Source organism: Oryza brachyantha, chromosome 3, assembly GCF_000231095.2.
Source record: "Oryza brachyantha chromosome 3, ObraRS2, whole genome shotgun sequence".
Classification (NCBI taxonomy): Eukaryota; Viridiplantae; Streptophyta; class Magnoliopsida; order Poales; family Poaceae; genus Oryza; species Oryza brachyantha.
In genome coordinates, this window is record NC_023165.2 from 27,324,263 (window position 1) to 27,346,695 (window position 22,433).

Sequence of the window (22,433 nt, forward strand, 5' to 3'; positions counted from 1 at the left end):
TGAACATAAGATGTATTCCATGTTGGTGTTATGGTCAAAATCATAAGCTTGAATTCCTTTTTCTTCTGTTTGAGCCTTTGAAGGAAGGATGGATGGTTTGCAATTTTACTGAGTTTTTTTCCCCTCTAAAGCAGCTTCAAATGATCACAATCAGTGAAAAAATTCTCTCAAATGAGCATTCTACAGAAAACAAATCAAAGCTCCCTTGAAAAAAAACTGAAGATTAAATTCTATACAAGCATTGCAAATTGCTACGGAAATCCAAGAACAGAAGAACAGTTGAGAACCGCATCAAGAATGCTCTGTAGAGAAACGAACACCTTCCTCTCGCCATCTCGATTTCAGAGGGCGATGGCGCTTCATCTTGGGAGCGTGTAGCCGCCATAGGAGGCCCCCATAAAGGACGAGCCGGCGCCGTCGTAGGCGTCCCTCTCGTCGAGGTAAACGTTCATCCGGAACGCGGCGTGCAGGCCGATGACGGCGGCGGCGAGGACGAGGGAGACGAGCAGGTTGAGGCCCGCGCGGGAGAGCGCGACGGCGAGCACGGTGGCGACGGAGAGGACGGCGAGCACGGCGCGGTCGTCGACCTCGCGGCCGAGGCAGGCGAGCGGCTCGCCGTCGGCGCGGCCGAAGTAGAGTCCGAGCCAGGCGACGAAGAGCGCGAGGAAGACGAGCATGGAGACCGGGCGGTAGACGAGGCCGAGGAAGACGAGCACGAGCGCCACGAGCGCGTAGTTGGCCCGGAAGTAGGCGAGGTTCCGCCGCGCCCGCGCCCTCGCCTCGCCGCAGCTCTCCGGGCGCGAGAACGCCGTCGCGTCGAGCACCTCCCTCCACGCCCTCGGCCGCCCCGCCGCGGCCCCCGCCACCGCCCGCGCCCGCGAGAAGAAGGCCACCCCGGCCTCCGCCGCCGTCGCGGTCGACGCCGACGCCGCCACCTCCCCGTCCCCGCCCCCGTCCACCGCCTCCTCGTGTTTCCCCGCCGCCGCGGCGGGCGCCGGGACGGTGCCGTAGCGCGACCAGGAGGCGGTCGAGGAGGAGGAGGCGGCCATGGCGGAGGCGAACCCTAGGCTGGATCGATGGGGGCGGCGCGTCGCGTCGTGCGCGCTCGCTCGCTCGCTCGTGTCGGGGTGGAATGGGATCTAGGAGGCTCCGGATTCTAGCTGGAGGAGACGAGTAGGGGAAAAGTGCTATTTTTTTCTCCTTTTTTTCTTTTTTGGTTTTTAATTAATGAAGATCCAAATTGCAATTGCGACTTGGAAGGCTTTATTTAAGGGAGCGGTTATAGCTCGGCATCAAGTGGCTTGTACCGTCGGCAGATCAGAAGAGGGAGGAATAAATGTGTGCCAAAAGTGCCATGGCGTGTCACATGGATCGTCAAGTTTTTTCTTTTATGTTTCACACGAAATAAGTTGTTTTTTAGGTTTAATGTAAGTTAGACTCTAAGGCTTTTTTTTATTTGTAGGGAAAATTATAGAACTTAGAGGATATTAACCTTATTGGAAAGAGAATTTTAGGAAGGTGTTTGAAACAAAGGATCGAATTATATTGTTTGATTTAAGATTTCTGTGTAATGAACAAGATTTTTTTAGTATAGTTTTAGCAGGAGCTTTACCTCTTAAAAAATATTTTAACTCTATCCCTTTCATCCGATCACTTCAGTTATTTACAGAGATCTACTACTTTAGGTGGTGTTTCTCTCATTAGATATAAACTACTGCTTAACTACTATAAAGTCAAAATATTTCTTTTAAAAATGTTAATTTGATAAACTTTCATATATAATATTTTTACAAAACACATCCATAATCAATAATGCAAAAAAGAACGTAGCCATAACAGCAAGATAACTTAAAATCTCTCCACTGGAAATCTGGAAGCCAATTATCTCCAAGCAACAAGTCAATTATGGCCTTTCTTTATGTGTTTTCACCGGTGTGCTTGACAGTGCCAATCGTGTACAGCCATGCCATCTCAATGTTGGGTGATTCCGGACAAGAGAGAAACGTCCACACTCCCATTTGGATTTTTGCACACTTGCATGTTGAACTGGTCTTCCTGTGTCCAACCGATGTACCCCAATCCAACCATCCATCTCTGCAGATCAGTGAGATCAGATCAGATCGGAAGGCAACAGAAGGCACGCTTTTCGCTGCTCATCACGGCGCGAAATGGGCGAGAATGACACACCATGTGCTTGCCTGCCGGCCCCGTCGCTCAAACGGCGTCGAAAGAGAGAGGCAGAAGATGGCCATAATGTTAGGCGTTTAGTTGCCAAAAAATTTTACTAAAAACATCACATTAAATCTTTTTATATCTAAATAGAGCATTAAATATATATATATATGAAATAAAAAACTAATTACATAGCTATGAGAAAAATCGTGAGACGAATCTTTTGAACCTAATTAGTACATGATTAGTCATACATGCTACATTAACCCATATGTGATAATGACGACTTAATTAGGTTTAAAAAATTTGTCACGCGGTTTCCAGTCAGCTGTAAAATTCATGTTTTTATTTATGTGCGAAAACCCATTTCGACATCCAGTCAAACATACGTTGTGACCCTTCCCTCAAAAGATTTTGCTATCTAAGAGCAGATACAATAGCAGGCTATAAGCCAGCTATAAGCATATTTTAAAGAGATAAGAGGTGAGAGAGAAGGAATATGGATTACTAATTTGTAGCCAGCTGTACACGGACTTCGAGACAAAATGTGTGTATGATATATGGGACTATGTATTGATGTTTCGTAGTATTGATGTTTCGTAGGTAACTATTATATGAATTGACTATTAGATTGACTATAAATAAATTAAAGCTAGTAGTTGACTATACTATTATTGAACTTGCTCTAAACAGGGCCTTAGACTAGACTAGAGTAGTGATGCACCAAAAAGTGTCAAAAATGGCTTGTCATTTTGTGGCTTGACACATGCCTCTAACCACTTTCGGCCCTTTTTCACTTATGCTTACTATTAAATATCAAAATTTAAAATTTTAAAATTTAATTTATAGAGATTTTTATCATAGTTTATTTTTAACATTTACTTTAAATTATGGAGAATATTTATGTAAAAGTTTTTTTTTATAAATACGTCGTAAAAAGGGCAAACGGTCACCCCATTTAAAATCTTGGGGCATTTTGTTATGGTTTTCCTAATCTCGGTTACGAGAAGATGCACATAGACCAACCATACACAAGGGATGATCTGTTGATATGGCTATGGATGTCGTGCAATTGCAGTTGTTAATCTAGTATAGCAATATGAAACATCGTGCCATCTAACTATCCGGTACAGTTCGTTTAAAAAAATACTGCCAACAAATTACAAACTTGCCTTGCCAAAACATTGGCACTTTAAATAGTATTCTGGCAATGTTTAGTTTGTTACCAAATCTTGCCAATAAAAACAAAATTAAAATTTTGGCAGTACCAAAACTTGACTAAAATTTGGCATTGCCAATATTTTAGCCTGGTAGTAAATCAAATGAGCCATCGGTTACAGGTTGTAAGTTGTAACAAGCACTTAACCGTGATTCTTGGTCCTTTTGCGTGCTGAAATTCTGGAAACAAGGCCCTTTGGGCTACATGGGGCCAATATTGGGCCTTTTGCCAGCCTGCATCTTGTTCACCTCCAAATTTTCGAGGAACAAGGGAGATCTCTGGCTTTAGCATCGAGTTTGTTCAGGTTTCTCATCCAAAAATCAAAAATATATACCACTAAATTTATGCAAACCGTTTGAGAAAGATCCCGTGGCAGTATGGCAGTATAAACTCTATTTTTTTTTGGTTTTGTTGACGTGGCCTCAGAGCATCCCTAACAGTTTATGTATCTCATGCTTCATCTTGAAAATAGATGAGAGATAAAAAATAAGCTCCAACAGAATATCTATCTTATCCTTCATTTTTAGATGTCATCTATATTAGGAGAGATTTGGATGTTCTCTCTCCATGCTCTAAATAAATATGGAGGATGTCATATATAGATGATCTGCTGTAGTAAAAAAGATATGAATGATAAAACTATTTTAAATTATCATCTAAATAAAGATATAGATGACCAAATTTAGATGAGTTGTCGGTATACTCTCGTATATCAGAAGTTTTTTTTCCTTCTTTTCTTGCTTCTCTCCCGTGCTGTCCCCTCTCTCCCTCTTCTTCCTCTCTTCGGGGGGCGGTGGCGGCGCACTTCGCCGGCGGGAGTCCTCGGGGCCGCGACAGCGGAGCGGATGGGCGAGGCCGAAGAGCACGTCGGAGTAGACGATGAGGAGGAAGGCGGCGCTGGACACGTACTGCAGGTTGTTCCACGGGCGGATGAAGAGGAGGCCCGCCGGGTGCGGCCGGCGTTGTGGTCTGCGCCGCCAGGGTTCCTGTTCATGCAGTAGCACATGTAGTACTCCGCCTTTGACCCCGCCGGCGACGTCGACGACGGCGACGCGTCTTCCCGCCGCCGCCTCTCGAGCTCCATGATCTTGGAGAAGACCTCGACCATGGGGCGGTGCAGGCCTCCGTCTGCATGCATGTACGACCCCAGGTGGTCGCTGAACAAGTCCTTGGCGTTGGGTCATCGGCTACAAGCTCGTCTGAATTGACAGTGACGTGGCCAGTTACAATCTCAGACATCTTCCTGCTTGTCAATTTAAGGTGTACGTCATCACTTGCTCGTAGCTGTTGTCTCTGCGTCGTGTTTGGAATAATGTATGTAGTTCTTCTTCTCGATGGATCATTTGATACGTACGGCAAAGCACATCTCGCGTTAAACTTTAAATGCTGGTTATTTAAGATCTTTCAGCTTAAAACTGGAGAGAATGTAGTGCAAAATCAAAAACAAAAACTGTGTAATACACGCAAGCATGATCCAATATTCTAATTAAGGTCACCCTTGGTCTCAAAGCTTGCTCATTTTATTGATCCAGACGATGATAAATGCAAACTGAAGTCGATTTCTCATGCTCTCGGTTCCTCTGTAACCCTGCGATAATGCAAGCGTGCGTGCGAAGAACGCAAGTTAATGTAATCAGGTTAAGTATAGGGATGAGTTGGTAGGGAAGAGCGTGCTGGTAGCAATCCATGTTGAAGCTGATGGAGAGGCCACCGGCGGCGGGGAGGGCGGAGGCTTGGCCCAAGTCGACGGAGGGGAAACCGCCGGCGGCCGCCTTGACGACGCAGTTGCAGATGGCGACGCGGTCGGCAGGGTCTGGGGCCATCTGGTTGAGCAGCAGAGGCCGTAGGGCGTCAATGCGTCATCCAGGAGGCGCCGGCGGCGAGATAGGGCATGCAGGGTCCGACGAGGGAGAGGAAGTAGACCATTGAGCTGCTGACATGTAGGACCCATTATACGCCATGTCAGCGAAACCGCGTCAGACTATAGTCCATACTTCTATGTTCTATAGGACCTTATTTAACTGGATTGTGTAAGTTTAGGGGTATATATTTCTGATTTTAAAGTTAAGAGACCTTAGATAAACTCGATGTTTAGCTAAGGGATCTCCGATGAATTTATTCCAATTTTTGATAGCACATCTCTAGTATTCTCGGGTCTTTTCTTGTCAAGGCCCAAGATTGTTTTCAGAACGGGCTGAAAATTATCTTTTTTAAAAATGAACTGAAAACTGTCTTTAAAAAAATTCAACTGAAAACTTCATATAGAATTGTTCAGACAGATAAGCTGTACTGCACAACTATTAATAGGACCATACACTTTGATTAATTGTTTTTGTATCCTACAACGTGTGAGTGTGCTATGTTTTTTCTTTCACTATCTGGGGAATATTTATGGGTTCAAATTATGTGCATGTATTCAATCATATCAGGTTAAGGAGGTTGGGTTCAATCAAAGATTTGGAGAGTTTCTTACTGAATTGTTTGTGACTGACACTGGTGGAGATGACGGCTGGAGTTTGAACAGCTAGCCTGATGATATAGTGTTTCCACTGAACAAAAAACAAATGAAATTTCTGTTGACTTCCTAATGTTGATCCATTCTGCCAGTGAGCTGGCAAAAATATTACAGCCAAAGCGACTTATTCAATTCAGTTTTTACTTAATACGCTAGCTCTATTACTTTCTCCCAAATACAATAGATGGTTGATTTTAGTATCATAAACTTTTATAAATATTGCGCAAACTTCTAAACATCGTATTTTTAAACATCCTTATAATATTATTCTAAATCCATGTTTCAGCTTTATAATGGTTAATCCTAGAAAAAAAATTAGCTAGATTGTTTTTCGAGATAAATTTTTATAATGTTATCAACTCCTTTCAAGTCACTCTACTTGACAGACCACCATAAAATACTCAAAAACTACGGAAAATTTTGTCCCAATGACCATACCTCTGTTTCGATGTTCCTAATAGAAAAAGTTAGCTGTACAAAGGCAAAGTCAAATAGCATCCAAGCCGTCCATGAAACCGACGGCTGTGATCACTTGATCAGGGGCGCCCCCTCGTTGACTTTGCCAAAATTTTATTCCGATGGTGCTCCACCTCTCACTCCCAAATGGAATACTATACTCCCGAATTACTTCCTGCACAAGTGAAGGACCCAATGAGACCTCCATCATATATGCTCCTCAGCTATAAAATCTCGCCAAGATCCATCAAATTTTCTTCTTTTGTTGCAAATCTTGAAGCTTTTCTTCTCTCTCAATCCAAACCGAAATCTGTTTGATCCAAATCTCGCAAAGCTCCTTGCTTTTCTTTGTATCTGTTTGATCAGTTCAGTTCTTGTTTTTTATTGGAATTCGTTGGTTTTTTTCTGAGCTCAATCACACACTGTTCCATTGCACCGGCAAGATCGCGACGAGTTGATCGAGTGGTGGTGTGTTTGGATTGTTGTTTGGTTTTGGTTTTGTGGCGGCCATGGATGGAGTGGAGGAAGCGAACGTGGCGGCGGTGGAGAGCTCCAAGAAGCTCGTGGCGATCCTCTCGCGGTCCGGCGACCCGTTCCGGCTGATGGCCGCCGTCGCGGAGACCGACGAGGCCGTGTCCCGGTTCGACAGGGTGGTCACCATCCTCAGCAACAGGGTCGGCCATGCGAGGGCAAGGGTTGGCAAGATGAGGAGGAGCTCGCCGCCTTCCGTTGATCCGAGCTGCCTCATGGATCACCCATTGACGGCGGCGACGACGACGACCTCTCCCGTCGCTCCCAGCAATGGCCGCCTCCGTGTCAGTATCACTCCTCCTGCACCGCCGTCCCCGGCGACGGCGGCGAGACCAAACATGGAAGAGAAGGATGTTGTGGTGGTGGCGGCGGCGGCGGCGGCGGTGGCTCCTTCCGCCGCGAAGATCACGCCGGCCGTGGTTGACCGGAGCTTGTTTCTTGAGACGCCGCTCTTGGATTTGAACAGTTGCGGCGGTGCTCCGGCCGCATCCATGGCGTCTGCCAAGAACAGCTCCAAGCTTGGAGCTGCACCCATGGTGAACAGCTCTTCTTCTGCAAATCACATCCAATTCCAGCCACCGATGAAGAGCAGCAGCAGCAGCAGCAGCAGAAGAGCTTCCAGTTTGAGCAGAAGCCGAGCGAGAAGTTCCACATCGAGATGCCGAGGAGCGTCGGCGGCGGCGGCGGCGGCGGCAAGGAGGTGATCAGCTTCAGCTTCGACAACTCGGTCTGCACCTCGTCGGCGGCGACCTCCTTCTTCACCTCCATCAGCAGCCAGCTGATCAGCATGTCCGACGCCGGCACCAACTCCGCCGCCGCGGCGCCGACCAAGAAGCCGTCGTGCGCCAGAAAAGCCGCAGCCGCCGCCGACGACGACGGCGGCAAATGCCATTGCCCAAAGAAGAAGTTCGTGTCCATCTCGCCACCGTTTCTTGGCGACTCTTCTTCCATTTCCGCCATGATCTTGACTCCATTCTCGCCTCCGATTTCTCTGCAGGAAACCGAGGGAGAAGAAGGTGGTGACCGTGCCGGCGATCAGTGACAAGGTTGCCGATATACCTTCAGATAATTACTCTTGGAGGAAGTATGGTCAGAAACCGATCAAAGGCTCTCCTCATCCAAGGTAATAAATTACACTACTGACCACAATTTGATCATCTCATGTTCATCCCAAGAATCATGCCATTTTCATACTTGCTGTTCATCTCAGTTAATACACTCCAATCTCATTTGTTTATGCTTATAAGTCAAAATTTTAAATTCTTAACATTAAATTTAGAGTTAATTTTAATGTTTTTTCATTGCAGTTTATATTCCAGACTTAATTTCCAAATCCCTATGAACACGCATATAAATATTTTATTTGTAAATTATTTTTCGTTAGCAATATATCACTTGGCTGAAAAAGTAAAACAGATGACCCCCTTACAAACATGCCAGTTCTAATAAATAAACACAAGATCATGATGAAATGCTGTAGGAAAAGAAAAGAGAGAGGGGAGAAATTGAAATCAGGATGGAATTGTGTTTTGGATGGTTGGTGCAGGGGATACTACAGGTGCAGCAGCAAGAAGGATTGCCCGGCGAGGAAGCACGTGGAGAAGTGCCGCAGCGACCCGACGATGCTGGTCGTCACGTACGAAAACGAGCACAACCACGCGCAGCCGCTCGACCTCTCGCTCGTGCAGACCAATCCCCAACCCTGAAAAGCTTCTTGATCATCGCTCGTGTATCCATCACTGCAGATGCAAATGCAGATGCAAATAGGGTTCGGAATTCTGAAGCTGAATATGAACAGCTTCCTGGACATTATCAAATCTGTGACTAGCTTTCTGTGTTTGAATTTTGGTTCAGTAATTCATGATGCAGTTGCAGGATCAATTAATTCTTTGATTTTGCAACACAACACAATTCGTCAATTACTAGTCTGTTTCTTGCCGTCTGCTGCTAAATCATTCCAGATCCTGCTGGTTAGCGTCAATGATTAGTGTGGTTAACTGCACTTCGTTCCTGAGCGATCAACGTGCGGTGAAGCGCGTTTTTTGGGCCCTTATTGTCCTCTGTCACCAACTGATTCACGTGATCTGTTTCTTACTGTATCACGAACTCACGATAATTCTGACACTCAAGTGTTTGGAAATTGGAGAGGAGATCCCTTTTTCTTTTGCAAACTATCTCGTAAAATTATTGCAAAATTTATATCAACCTTACTCTTTTTTTTAAAAAAAAACATAGTACAAATATAGACGGTCATAACACATGCACACTTACACCTAAAAATTTTATTGGTTTTGAGAGAAGCCCTTAGAGCATTTTCAAGAGAATGCTAATATTTTAATTTCTAAAAGTTTGTATTAGGTTCATCTTAAAAAATATTATGTATAAAAATTATGCCCTCCTCTAACAGAAATTTAGAAATGAATAACTTGTATTAGAAACAAGTATTATTGTTCCAAATTTAGGACACATGTGAGTTAATTCTAGGCACGTGTAAATATTAGAAATGTTTCTAGAAACCTGATAGAGATATATTTTCTTGCACAATTCATAAATTTTAGTTTTAAAGATCAGTTTTAGACATCTATTGAAGATGCTATTAGGCCTTAACCAAATGGAAATGTACTGACGGCTAGATGCTATCGCATTCGGAATAATACAACAAAACGGTAGGTAGAATGTTGCATAACAGCCATTGGATAGCCGTAATCTAGTTTTTTTTTAATAATGCTCTTGCATCATAAATATATAATAAAAGGAAGCTATGCTAGATTAATATCCAAATCAAGATGCTAAACGCTTGCTCAAGCTAAATTGCAACCCTAGATCAAGTAGGTTCATCATGGTGAGGTGATCTACCTAGGACTGTTCATGAGACCCAAGAGGAACTAGCTGGAAAATATTGACCAAATCCAATTTAATTCCATCCACACGCATGGTGTATTCACGGATGAAACATGCATATAAATCAGTTACACTACGAACGAGCAGATGCTATGTGCAGGTACAATAGCAGGCTATAAGACAGCTATAAACATATTTTAAAGAGATAAAAGAGGAGAGAGGAGAGAGTTGGGCTACTAAGAGCAAGTATAAGAGCAAGTTTAATAGTAAAGCCCCCTACTAGCTATAAGCTTATATTATAGTCAACACATATAATAAATTGACTATAAGATTAGTTATAATTTTTATCTCTTATCTTTTTCTCTTATCTTTGTATTTGATGTATTTTTTTGGAGTTAGTCTATAGCTAGCTCTTGCATGAGAGCCAACCCCACTTCTTTTTCATTACCTCTTTCCTCCACATCAGCTAGCTTATAGTCAACTTATAGTCTACTATTATACTTGCTCTAATAGCAGGTTATAAGCTGGCTATATGCTTATGTGGGGGGAGAGAGGGGATGAGAGAGAGTGTAAGCAGTTTGTTAGCTCGTAGCCAACTTGAGCACAGGAACCAACTCTATGAGAGTGACATGTAGGTTCTATATTAATGATGAAGAGCTAACTAATGAAGAGCTAACTAGTATATAGATGGGCTAAGAGAAGGCTATAAAAAATCTTATAGCCAGTTTATTGGCTATATTATTAGCCTTGCTTTAATTTGTAGCTAACTGCACACGGGCTCCAAGATAAAATATGTGTATGATATATGAGCCATGTATTGATATTTTATAAGTAAGTTTTTGGCTATTAGATTGAGTTCGTAGATGGCTATACTATTGAACTTGCTCTAATCTGTCTCGATCAGTTTCTGACAAAACCATATGAAGGGAAATCAGTAAGGTCATTAAGGGCATTAAATGCACCTCCCACAAAGAGCGCCGATGATTACTGGCGCTAAGCATGTGCACTCGTGCAAATTAGTTTATCAATTTGTAGCTGGCAAACAATTATTTCAGCCAGGCTCAAATCTTAAATATTCCTGCTTGTTTGTTTAACTGAAAATCTGTGTGTGCTCATGTTATCTCTAGCAAGCTCAAATCTCCTTCCAGGCTGAACAATTCTACCGTTGATAATACTACGAGCATGCACACCGTAATATGGTTTATCGATGCGTTCTACGCTCAATGTTGTTTATTTAGCTTAGATCCTTTACCCTTCCAGTTTTTTATGCGTTGATGCAAACTGCTAATTATGGACAATTGGAAATGGGCCTTCAGGTTATGTTTTCTGGAGAATTAAAAATGGCCATCATTTTATGTATTCAACTGAAACACTAAACTTTCAGTTTGTAACCAGTGTATAATTGAACGTGTTATTCTTGAAATTTTGCGATCCTGCAGTCCTGTAGAACCACGAGGCGACGCAGAGAAATCTGAATTTGATCTTTGCTCGACAAAATTGGTCATACCAGCAACCGAACATCATGGATGGGAATGAGAACATACTTAGAAAAATCACAAGCGCTAGTAGGTTCACCGGTGAAAGATTGCAAGAGAAATAGCATGTTTCGATATAACTTCAAAATCTCAGGGAAATAACATCAGATTAAGAAAACTTCGAAAGGTGGCTGCTCGGTGGACACACTAATAATAAGGTATTTTGGAGTTCCAGGTTTGACGACTCAAGCTACATACTGGAAATGCAAACAGGTGCAGAGTATGATCTCTCACTTGAGAGGGATAAACCGGGAAGAGTGGGTGGCACCAATACCAGGCCTACCGTGCTTGACTGGCTTGTACGAGATGGAGAACTCTGCGAGGTAGTGGCCAATCATCTCAGGCTTAATCTCAACCTGGTTGAAGGTCTTTCCATTGTAGACACCGACGATGCTTCCGATCATCTCAGGCACAATGATCATGTTCCTGAGGTGAGTCCTAACAGGCTCAGGCTTCTCACCAGCAGGTGCATCCTTTTTCTGTTTGCAAGAATTTTACAAGATTGAACATGACGAGCAAGCTACTAGACAAAAACAGTAACTTAGTGAATGAGATGTGCAAGCCAAGTGAAGATAAAGAGCAAGACAGTTGCCTGTAAAAGCAAAGAAAATTGGAGAACAAAAAAGAATACAGTAGCAGATCAATATAGCACACCCCATGAAAGCCTTAAGTGACTAGTGGTGTGGCAGTCAATCTGCCACTGCACAACTATTTTGCAGTTTATACAAATTGACCCCTTTTTGGATATATTATGGAATACCCTAATGTTAGGTTCAAACAAGTGGATACCATATACTCAAATAAGCAAAATAAGCAAAGAGGTGATACTACTCCCTCCATCTCAAAACAATAAAGAGGTAGGATATGATTAATTCAGTCCAAGTTTTTCTATTTTGAGATGGAGTAACAGCGCGTTATAATAAGTTTTCTATTACCCATCGCAAAGCATGGGCATTTTGCTTGTAAAATAAAATATATCACACTCATACAAGCTATATCCAGATGCTTCGCTGAACAATGGCAATGCCACAGAGCAAGCGCCTGAGTTTGCTAAATTGGTAGTATCATTTAGCAGAATGCATGAAATCTTAGAATCTACCAGCGAGAAATAACATTCTAGCAAACATACCAAAAAAGGCAACAGTTCTTATATTGATTGTAAACAAATAAATAAAACATTGCAAAGAATCTTCTGGCCTCAGAGAAACCTACAGACTAACGACAGTACTATCAAAATACAGCCAAATAGAGCGTTTTTTCTACTAAAACAATGGTCTTAAAAAGTCAAGCAGAACCACAACAATTGATTTTGAAAACAATACACATGAACAAATAGTACCACTATGAAAAACTGTATTACTCCAAAATTGACGCACAGATACTGAACATAAAAATTCAACTGAAACAACCTGTTAACATAAACATAAATACCATGGCCAAGATTTCATTAAGACAATTCCATTAAGACAAAACAAACTATAGTTAGATATCATAAGCAATGAAATAAACCATGGCCAAGATTTCAACTTTTCCAGTGGAAATACACAAATACAAAATGATGTAAATGTGTCTACTGGAAATGCATAAATGTATATGAATGACACATAAATACATGCAAGAAGATGATGTAAATTTCAGTATTATCCATTTATGCATTGCTAAGAGCAAACAGCGAATCCAAAGGCATGGCAAATAACAACTCCATCCTCTTTAGACTGCATCAACACTACTGTTCTGGTGGTAAATTTGCATTGAATTGTAAAACCTAAATGCCTACACATCACAGCATTCATTTGAGTGAGTGCAGTATTTAAACACGAAATCTAAAGGGCAGCACAATCAATTTATTACCAAAAGACCTATGATATAAATATAGAGCAGCAGGATGAATAGCAACATATGAGATCTGCATAGGTTTCGCATTTTACAATTTTACATCAAATCAGAACAGATAATCCGAACAGATAACTACTAAACGTAAATCAGCACTCACCGCCTTGCGCAGCTTCTTGATGAGAGCCATGGGCTTCCTCTTCAGGCCCCTCTGGAACCTAACCAAACCAACACCAAAACACATCAGATCAGATCAGATCAAAGCGACCCAACGAAACAACCAGGAAGGATTGCAGCATCCCGACAACGATACCTTCTGCGGGCGCGAGCGGGGAAGAGCTGGACGAGGTCGTCGGTGGACATGTCGAGGAGCGCGTCGAGGTCCACGCCGCGGTAGCTGTACTTGCGGAACGTCCTCTTCTTCGGCTGCCCGGCCGCGGCCACCTCCGTCTCGACATCGACGTCCGCCTGCGACCAAAACAAAAAACACACCACGCGAGTTCAGACGTCAGGAGCGATTGACCGAGTGGCGGCGGCTAGGGTTCCGGGAGAGGCAAGCGCTCACCATGGTGGAAGGGGGTGGTGGAGAGGTGGAGCTCGAGACGAAGGGTAGGAGGCGCGAGCTGCTCGGAGGAGACGGCGGCGGCGGCGGCGGGTAGGGTTTGGGAGGAGAGCTCCCGGAAGCTTATATAGTGGTAACGATGTGACGCGAGAGGTTTCTGGCCCGTGGGCCGGCCCATTTAACACTGGGTGTGGGCCTCCGTTCGACAGGCCAGCTGCAAGCCTGCAAAGTGGGCCCAGAGTGAACGATCTCGTTCGGATCATGGTCAGCGGCGTTGCGTTGACTTTGGCTTTTTATTGGAGAATTTTTGAAAAGAGAAATGAATGGTTTGCTTTGCTCACTGGACAGCCGCGTCAGCTCACTAAACTATTTTAAGATACTGTATAAACGGATGGATTGCCATCAAATCAGGTTACTTCATAGCAGAAAAAAAGTGCGACCCTAGTTTGACAATACCGGCATATTCGTGGGTGGGATCTTTGGTTTGTTCGTGAAAAATCAAACGATATATCGGTAGACAAATGATAAATTATAAATAAAATTCTATATACGTGTTATTAATAATTTAAAATTTAATATTGAAGACTAAGTTATAATAAAATACTCAAAATCAACTTTAAATTAAAAATTAAAATTTTAAATTTTAACTTATAAACATAAGCGAAAATACGAGTGCTATCAAACTCTGCAACATTTCTCAATTGGTCCAAGATATCAAATATGACCTCTCCATACCTACCTTGATCGACTACTTCATATTTTTTTGTCAGTACGCAACTCCAACTGGCCTAGATCAAATATTCAGTGAATGAACTCTCTGCAACTTCAAGTCTTCAACGGATTACAGGATGTTTTGCTTTGGCCAAACAAGTTCAACACGTGGCAACTTATGTGTGTCCATGACCCATGTGTTGTCTGAGAACTAGTTTGCTGATAATCTTGGCTATGAGCAGTCCCATGAACACGACATGGACGAGAGCAAGTTAACCGAGGGAAAGCTAACCATTTGCCACTCTTATAAGTGACAATTAACTAATGTGTCAATGACAAGTAGGTACAGGTCCACGTGTCATAGATATATGGTAGTGACAAATAGTTAAAGTCACTCGTAAAAGTGATAAATAGTTAAATTCCCCCTGGTGCATTGGTTCTTTTCCCCATGCGAAACCAAGCAGTACTGCCTTTTGCTATTAGATTCTGATATATATAATGCAATTTGCAAACATGGTCGCTTAGCTTTAAAAAAACAAAACAACATATTTATAAATAAAAATATTAAAAATAAAAAGAGAGAAACGATATGATAGACACAAAGAGGAGCAAAAAAATAGATATCCCATGTTCAGATGAGATAAGATGCTCGGTAGATGACATCGATAAATAAACTCGAGATATGAAAAAAGTTGTTCTCTTCTTCCGTTAATCTCCACTCAACTTCACCGGTGATGCTATCGGCTATCCATGGACCTCTGTCACCTTATAAATAGTACCTCCGTCTCTAAATATTTAACGTCATTGATTTTTTTTATACATGTTTGACTATTTATCTTATTTTAAAAAAATTATCAAATATATAAAGTTATATATATGCATAAAAGCACATTTAACAATAAATCAAATGATATAAACATAATTAATAATTATGTAAATTTTTTAATAAAATAAATAGTCAAACATGTATAAAAAAATCAACAGCGTTCATATTTACGAACGGAGGGAGTTCATATTTACGAACGGAGGGAGTATAAAGGTTTATGAGTTTATCCAACAAGAAGCTGAACAAACACAACAAGGTGGACGGAGGAGGAGATCGAGCAGGATTGATAATGGATGACGGGCGACGGCCAGGGAGATGACACCGGTGTAGGGAGCAGCGATAGAACATCGGTGAATCGGTGGCGGCGTGTGGCACTAACCTCGACCCTTTACTCCTCGAGAATATATATATATATATATATAAAATCTTAAAATAGTCATCACATTCACGCCGGAGGAAAATTACAACGTTAATCTAAGCAAAAATCGTAACAGTTAGGTCACGATAGATTATAACGATATAGAATTATATACAAAATACAATTATATTTGTATAATAGAATATAAAAGCTATATACGAAATCTAATCTAAACTTATAGTAATTGAATCTAAAAGTTGTATATGAAATCCAAATCTTATAAAAATACAAGCTAAGAGTTGTATATTATATCTGCCTATGTGTGAAGTTATCGAAAGTAAGCCACCATATCTGTGGAAGGCTAGAAAGTGCCACATTAATTCAAGAAAAAAAATCTTACCCACTAAATCATGGTAGGTCTAGGTTATAACACTAAAGATTTATCGATATAGTTGTGACACTGAAATCCAAACCTATATAGATTAATAGAATATAAGAGTTGTATATCAAATCTAAATATACTTTTATATATGGTGGTATATATAAAATTAAAATTTTAGAGTTATATGTTAAATCTAACTTTACATAAATTATCTAGCTTCACATCAAACTGTGTGGGATAACCTCAGAGTCTAACTTGTGTCATCCTGCTAAGGCCATCCGTTTCTACGAGACGCGCTGATGTCACGTATATTGGTGCAGGTTAGCAGGCTACTTTGCCTGTTGGCAATTAATAACATAACTCTTGACGTGTCATTTGCAAACTGCGCGTGTTTTAACGACGATGGGCGTGGGTTGGTCCATGGTAATCTATGGACAACTCTACTTCGACTAAGAGGGGCACATATGGAGAGGGCTGCTAGTAATATATGGTGACTTCGGTTGGCAATAAAGCGGATCGGGGACCGGATTGGATAAAAACGGTCTTGACCTCGACTCCGAACTCCTTCTCTGGCTCAGGCCTCAACAATGAAAACAGGGCTAACTCCTTTTCCGATCCCGACCCCGGTGGATCCCTGCCCTCATATGGGGCCCTCACGACCTGCAAAACAATGAACAAACGGTTTGAGTAGGGACCCTTTGTCGCTCTTGAGTGACTTGAGCAGCAATGAGCTCATGCCGGTGGCCCCTCTTCCTCCCTTCTCCCCAGCTCCTCATTTCTTGAGCCAATGGCTAGAAACCTATATGGTCACAAGGATAGTAATGACATTACTTCAACAATGATGGCATGAGCCCAATAGATCTCAGGCAGTATACCAAAGAGCGACAACTATTGCATATAGGTAGGCGTTGCATTGGAGGCCTGTTGGAGAGGATATAGTGCTGGGTGGCACCCTACCAACCCAAGGTTGACTGCCTGGGTGGATCGAGTGCCCTCTAGGGTTGTGTCCAAATCTAGCTAGTTGAGATAGGGTCAAGCTGCACGGATGGTAATGGCGAACTGTGGCATAAGGTGGCTGTGAGCGTGAAGTCAACGACTTAGTTGGAAAGACATACCATGATAGTCCACATCAGGCAGTTAGATAGGTCATGTGTGGTAAGCATATTTGGCTAGGGCCGCGTTCATTTGCCTGGTATCCTATTTAATGAGCATAACACCCCCATGAAACATGCATTGAAACTAGCCTAAGTAACCTTATATTTTCTCATTTTCCGCACGCACACCTTCCGAACTACTAAGCGGTATGTTTTTTACGAATATTTCCTATAGGTAAGTTGTTTTAAAAATTCAGATTAATCTATTTTCTATTATTTTTATAATTAATAATTAATTAATTATATACTAATCTATTACCTTGTTTTCGCGTCTGCTAACAACCACGCCAAAAGCAGGCCTAGGTGTGATGGGGCTCTTGTGCCACACCTCCATAAAAGGCGATATCCATCGGTGAGGTTGTCGATCACGAGGGGTATGGCAATCGATACAAGATGATGAACATGCTTTAGATGAAGTGAATCTAGCCAAGTTGTACCTTGGTCGAGAGGTATACGGAGGGCACTCACACGACAGTTGTCCCAAACGACAGGCGAGCATCACCCACAGCCGTCCCCGGCGACGGCGGCGAGACCAAACATGCAAGATAAGGTTGTTGTGGCACCGGCGGCCGCCAAGACCAAACCTTTTAGTTTCATTATGTTTTCGAGTGTATAATTGAACGTGTTGTTCTTAAACTTTTGCGACCCTGTAGGCCTGTACAATCACGAGGCCAAGAAATCGGAATCTAACCTTTTCTTGACAGAAGCTCATGGATGGGAATAAGAACATGCTAGCAAAAATCAAGGGCGAGTAGGTTCATCTGAGAATGATTGCCGAGAAATAGCATGTCCCGATATAACTTCAAAATCTCAGGGAAAAAGTTCAAAAAGCGACTGCTCGGTAGACAAACTAATAATAAGGTATTTTGGAGTTCCAGGTTTGACGGCACAAGCTACACGCTAGAAGCGCAAACAGATGCAGAGCATGATCTCTCATTTGAGAGGGATAAACCGTGAAGAGTGGGTGGCACCAATACCGGGCCTACCGTGCTTGACTGGCTTGTACGAGATGGAGAACTCTGCGAGGTAGTGGCCAATCATCTCAGGCTTAATCTCAACCTGGTTGAAGGTCTTGCCATTGTAGACACCGACGATGCTTCCGATCATCTCAGGCACAATGATCATGTTCCTGAGGTGAGTCCTCACAGGCTCAGGCTTCTCACCAGCAGGTGCATCCTTTTTCTGTTTGCAAGAATTTCACAAGAAACACATGATGAGTAAGCTACTAGACAAAAACAGAAACTAAATGAATGGGCTGTGCGTGCCAAGTGAAGATAAAGAGCAAGAAGATTGTATGCAAAAGACAAGATAACATATGAACAGGTCCTGTTAAAGGAAAGAAAATTGGAGAACAAAAAACGAATACACCAGCAGAATAAATATAGCACACCCCATATGATAGTATCTCCTTTGAAAGGTACCAGTGACTAGTGGTGTGGCAGTGAATCTGCCATCCCACCACTACCTGGCAGTTTATATTACAGAATACCCTACTATTTAGTTCATACTAGTGGATGCCATATACTCAAAAAGGCAAAGAGGATACTACTCCGTCTGTCTCTAAACAAAAAAAACTAGGACTGGGTTAGACATATCCTAGTAGTAAGACATGATTACTTCAGAACTAGGTTTTTCTATTTTGAGATGGAGTTAGTAGCATATTTTATCTATTGCATAATATGATGTGTTTTCTATTACCCATGGCAAAGCATGGGCATTTTGCTTGTATACAGAATCAAATACAGAACACCCTCATACAAGCTTCATCCAGATGCTTCACTGAACAATGGCAATGCCACAGAGCAAGGGCCTGAGCTTGCTAAATTAGTAGTATCATTTAGCGGAATGGATGAAATTTTAGAATCTACCAACGAAAAATAACATTCTAGCAAACATACCCATAAAAGACAAATAAATAACTCATTGCAAAGAATCTTCTGAACTCAGAGAAACTGACAGCCTAACGACAGTACTATCAAAATACGGCCAAATGAAGTGTATTACCTACTAAAATAATGGGCCGCCAACTATCATTTTTCAGAACTAAAAAGTTCAGGGATTAGAAGATTCCAGCCAGAATCTAAACAATGCTAACTGAACGACAAAATCAAGCAGACAAGGCAGAACAATTGATTTTGAAAACAATACACATGAACCAATAGTACCACTACGAAAAACTGAATTACTCCAAAATTGAGGCACAGAGACAAAACATAAAATTCCAATTGAAACAACATGTTAACAAAAACACAAGACCCATGTCACAACATATTGCATCTTGCAGACACCAGAGCAACACTGCCATTAAGAGCTAGGTAAAAAATTCAGTTTGTGACAAAAACAAGCCACAGATAGATATCAAAAGCATTGAAATAAACCATGTAGGTGATTTCAACACTTCCAGTGCAAATACACAAATACAAACTAATGTCAATGCGTCTACTGGGAACACATAAACGTATATGAATGGCACATCAAAACATGCAACAAAATGATGTAAAATTTCAGTGGTCTCCTTTTACTCATTGCTAAATTCTAACAGCGAATCCAAAGACATGGCAAATAACTACTCCAAACTCTTCAGAGAGCGGTAGCACTACAACACGAAATCTAAAGGAGAGCACAATCAAGTTATTCCCATAGCATCCATAATATAGATATAGAGCAGCGGGATGAATAGCTACATATAAGATCTGCATAGGTTTCGCATTAACAATTTTACATCAAATCAGAACAGATAACCAAACGTAAATCAGCACTCACCGCCTTGCGCAGCTTCTTGATGAGAGCCATGGGCTTCCTCTTCAGGCCCCTCTGGAACCTAACCAAACCAAACAGAACCAACACATCACATCAGATCAGATCAAAGCGACCCAACCAATCAACCAGGAAGGATTGCAGCATCCCGACGACGATACCTTCTGCGGGCGCGAGCGGGGAAGAGCTGGACGAGGTCGTCGGTGGACATGTCGAGGAGCGCGTCGAGGTCCACGCCGCGGTAGCTGTACTTGCGGAACGTCCTCTTCTTCGGCTGCCCGGCCGCGGCCACCTCCGTCTCGACATCGACGTCCGCCTGCGACCAAAACAAAAATACACCACCGCCACCACGCGGGGTCGGGCGTCAGGAGCGAATGAACGAGAGGCGGCGGCTAGGGTTCTGGGAGAGGCAAGCGCTCACCATGGTGGAAGGGGGTGGTGGAGAGGTGGAGCTCGAGACGAAGGGTCGGAGGCGCAAGCTGCTCGGAGGAGGAGGAGGCGGCGGCGACGACGGTTAGGGTTTGGGAGGAGAGCTCCCGGAAGCTTATATAGTAATGGTGATGCGACGCGAGTGGTTTCTGGCCTGTGGGCCGGCCCAACTAACACTGGGATGTGGGCCTCCTTCCGTTGGACAGCCCAGCTGCAAGCGAATTTTTTAATTTTATTTATTAATAATTTACAAATTTAATTTTGCAATTCAAAAAATCACAAAACTAACCTTCTGCCGCCCTAGAGGACGGAAAAGTGACGTGACAAATGGTTACTCAACCGCGAGGGACGGCTGGCAATGGCGGCATGGTGAATTTTACGTTTAGCCCATTACTGCCCTTAGTAAGGGGCTAAATGTAAAATTTGTCGTGTCGCCGGGAATTTTTTGATTAAACCACGCTTTGATACATATATGTATAATATATATAATTATTTAATTATAAGTATTATATTGGCTTAGTGGTTACCGTCCCCTCCTGGGACGATCGATTGGTCGTTTGCCACGTCACCTTTCCGTTCTCTTAGAGAGCAGTAAGAGGTTAGTTTTGTGAATTTTTTAAATGATAAATTAAATTTATAAATTATTTAATGAATAAAATTCAAAACTCAAAAAAATCGCTGCAAGACTGCAACGTGGTGGTCATTCTGGTCATGGTCAGCGGCGTTGCGTGGACTTTGGCTTTTTATTGGAGAATTTTTGAAGAGAAAAAAAAAACATAGTTTTCTTTGCTGACTGGGACACAGTCGCGTCAGCCAAGTACGTACTTTAAGATACTACAAACGGATGGATTACCATCAAATCCGATTACTTCCTAGCAGGAAAGGAGTGCGACCCTAGTTTGACAATACCAGCAGATTCAAACTCTGCTTCGCGGTATGCAGAATAATTTTTATTTTGGATAGCAGGATAAGCGAAATTTGTATGAAACAGTGTAATCCCAGTTGAATTCATGTGTACTAAATAAACCCTATCGTTCCAAATCTGGTATTATAGTAGATGATAAAGCATTGGATATTACGTCATGGGTGTGAATAACGTGGAACGGTGGAAGTAGATGCTTGGAGAGATATCCATGATTTGTAAGTTCGGTTTTTATTTTTTAAAAAATGAAAAATTTAGGCATTAAGCTGGTGAAAACCACGTCCTTTCACTGGACAGTCCAGGGCGACGGTTTAGCATCCGTCACTCTCACTTCCTCGCTCCTCGCTGGAAATGTTGTCTAGTGCTACCTCAATTTCGCAAGACATATATAAATAATATACAATGAAGTATAAATGAATCTGTGTATAATTAAAACGTCTTACGATATGAAATGGACGGATAAATAATATACAATGAAGTATAAATGAATCTGTGTATAATTAAAACGTCTTACGATATGAAACGGACGGTGTAGACTTCATTATTGCTTTATTCGTCAGTATTGGGCTGGAGCTTCTCAAAGAAGGATGGATCTTCATCTTATTCTCTCTCGCCCTCTCCTTCTATATCGTCTCTTGCAAGCTGATATCCGAAAGTCCGATATTCTAGTGTTGATGTCAAAATGTGATCCGACGTGTCACATATGAAGTATTGTGAGTCATTTCTCAGAATGCTTCAGTGCAGGACCTAAATTCTTAGAAGGTGCGGGGGTGTGCCAGTCAGTTTGATCCTGCAACTGACAATATAAATAGTAAAACAAGCCGATCGGCTATCGAGCCGATATATGACAAAATATCCATTCTATTGGATGTTGATGTAGCAGCGTTTGCCGATAGGCAAGACAATCGGCCATTGAAAGCTTGGATCGGCTAGAAACTCAATAGAAACAGACATAAACAATGAATCATATGTTACGATCGGCTAAAACCAATTTGCATGTAATTCTCATAAGCCGATGTAACATAAAATAATTATCGATCTAAATAAATCCAGCCATTGGTATAAAAATAATGCAGTAAGGCAATCAACTACTCTATTGATGTAAATATGATAAGCATGTAGATCTTCAAAAATCATCGGCTATAAACGACTGACAAACGACCAAGATCAATAAAATATCTAGCTCACATTGTTAAGAATAATCATAGAAGATCGGACCAAACTGAGACA

General features: G+C 42.2%; 5 protein-coding genes across 5 annotated transcripts; 2 read left to right on the top strand and 3 right to left on the bottom strand.

Annotated features, from left to right (window-relative positions):
• Positions 1-28: 28 nt before the first annotated feature.
• On the bottom strand, positions 29-1,218 carry LOC107303813 (PRA1 family protein E-like). Its single transcript, XM_015834624.2, has one exon. The coding sequence runs from the start codon at positions 1,047-1,049 to the stop codon at positions 360-362; it is 690 nt and encodes a 229-aa protein (XP_015690110.2). The 5' UTR covers positions 1,050-1,218; the 3' UTR covers positions 29-359.
• Positions 1,219-6,871: 5,653 nt separating this feature from the next.
• LOC121053844 (probable WRKY transcription factor 39) lies at positions 6,872-7,520 on the top strand. Its single transcript, XM_040521819.1, has 2 exons — positions 6,872-7,389; positions 7,481-7,520. The coding sequence occupies exons 1-2, from the start codon at positions 6,872-6,874 to the stop codon at positions 7,518-7,520; spliced, it is 558 nt and encodes a 185-aa protein (XP_040377753.1).
• LOC102720787 (protein WRKY1-like) lies at positions 7,249-8,828 on the top strand. Its single transcript, XM_006651846.3, has 3 exons — positions 7,249-7,799; positions 7,891-8,016; positions 8,440-8,828. Exons 1-3 carry the CDS (start codon positions 7,552-7,554, stop codon positions 8,597-8,599), a joined length of 534 nt encoding a protein of 177 aa, XP_006651909.2. The 5' UTR covers positions 7,249-7,551; the 3' UTR covers positions 8,600-8,828.
• Positions 8,829-11,303: 2,475 nt separating this feature from the next.
• LOC102713453 (40S ribosomal protein S15) lies at positions 11,304-13,776 on the bottom strand. Its single transcript, XM_006650673.3, has 4 exons — positions 13,668-13,776; positions 13,416-13,570; positions 13,263-13,320; positions 11,304-11,748 (listed from the first exon to the last, which is right to left on the bottom strand). Exons 1-4 carry the CDS (start codon positions 13,668-13,670, stop codon positions 11,500-11,502), a joined length of 465 nt encoding a protein of 154 aa, XP_006650736.1. The 5' UTR covers positions 13,671-13,776; the 3' UTR covers positions 11,304-11,499.
• Positions 13,777-17,812: 4,036 nt separating this feature from the next.
• LOC102713725 (40S ribosomal protein S15) lies at positions 17,813-20,366 on the bottom strand. Its single transcript, XM_006650674.2, has 4 exons — positions 20,274-20,366; positions 20,014-20,168; positions 19,859-19,916; positions 17,813-18,277 (listed from the first exon to the last, which is right to left on the bottom strand). Exons 1-4 carry the CDS (start codon positions 20,274-20,276, stop codon positions 18,029-18,031), a joined length of 465 nt encoding a protein of 154 aa, XP_006650737.1. The 5' UTR covers positions 20,277-20,366; the 3' UTR covers positions 17,813-18,028.
• Between the last annotated feature and the right edge of the window lie 2,067 nt (positions 20,367-22,433).